The sequence below is a fragment of the Plasmopara halstedii genome (assembly GCF_900000015.1).
Source record: "Plasmopara halstedii genome assembly, contig: Scaffold_410, whole genome shotgun sequence".
Classification (NCBI taxonomy): Eukaryota; Oomycota; class Peronosporomycetes; order Peronosporales; family Peronosporaceae; genus Plasmopara; species Plasmopara halstedii.
This window is the reverse complement of record NW_020187331.1, coordinates 543289-544269: the sequence shown is the minus strand read 5'-3', so window position 1 is coordinate 544269 and position 981 is coordinate 543289. Positions and strand designations below refer to the sequence as shown.

The 981-nt window shown below is 53.9% G+C and overlaps 1 protein-coding gene across 1 annotated transcript in view; it reads left to right on the top strand.

The window, feature by feature from the left end:
* Window positions 1-433: 433 nt before the first annotated feature.
* The window catches only part of PHALS_09327 (reverse transcriptase), a gene marked incomplete at both ends in the record, with an annotated part of 1734 nt that continues 1186 nt past the window's right edge, over window positions 434-981 (top strand). Inside the window, one exon of the mRNA XM_024724806.1 lies at window positions 434-967. Within this exon, the coding sequence (XP_024575645.1) occupies window positions 434-967 (534 nt within the window). The remainder of the gene's footprint in view (window positions 968-981) is intronic.

Sequence of the window (981 nt, the reverse complement as noted above, 5' to 3'; positions counted from 1 at the left end):
GTTGCGAAGCAGTCGCTGCATGCCATTGATGGTGTGGTCGGACAGAGTCCGAGGCATATTCGGCACGGCCCCTTAGATGCGCGTGAAGTGGCACGGTATCCACTGGAAGAAGACTGAAGGGTTAGCAGTTCTTCGTCGGGTGTTGTAGGTAACATCGGAGCTCCAAAGGAGCGGACAGTGAGGGTGACACCGAACGACGCGGAGTGCGTATTCACCCTGGTCTCACCAAGACACAAAATCTCTGTACAGAGGCGACGGTGACGCCGGTATGCTGGCTGCAAGACGCCGGGCGTCGACCCTGATCCAGGGTGTGTCTACTGTAGACGACGGTGCATAGTTATACACCCTTGTCAACAGTATGACGGGGGGGGAAGATGGCGACGTTCGCCTCGAGGCTATGCCTGCAGTAGATGCTCTTCTCTAGCTGGACGAGATGTCCCTTGAAGAGTTCGGCAGTGCCTTGAAGGCAGGCGATATAGCCGAAGTGGTCATGGTACGACCGAAAGAGGAGATAAACTCGTCACTGCTTCTTGATGAAGCTGTCTTGGAAGTCATTAAGAGAGTGCTAAACGCACGGAGTGGATCGTCGATCCTACGAAATGCCTTGGATCCGTACTATCCTTTGGTAAAGAAATTTCAAAACGTCGTCTCCAAAGACCCGCGTTCGGTCCTACCTCCGGACCGAGGTGTGCGTCATGAGATCGACCTGGATCTGGGGACCAAATACTGCGTAACACGCCAATGGCCCTTGCCCAAGGAGCAGTGCGACGTCATTGACGCCTTTTTCCGTGCGAAGCACGACGCAGGAATGGTGCGTGAGAGTGAGTCTCCCCATTCGACACCCACGTTTTGTGTTCGGAAGCCGAACGACAAGTCTCGTATCGTTCATGCTTACAATAAGCTCAACGCTGCCACCATTCCGGCACAGATGCCAATTCCTGGAAAGGATGTTCTTCAGAATAACATGGTGGGATGTACGAG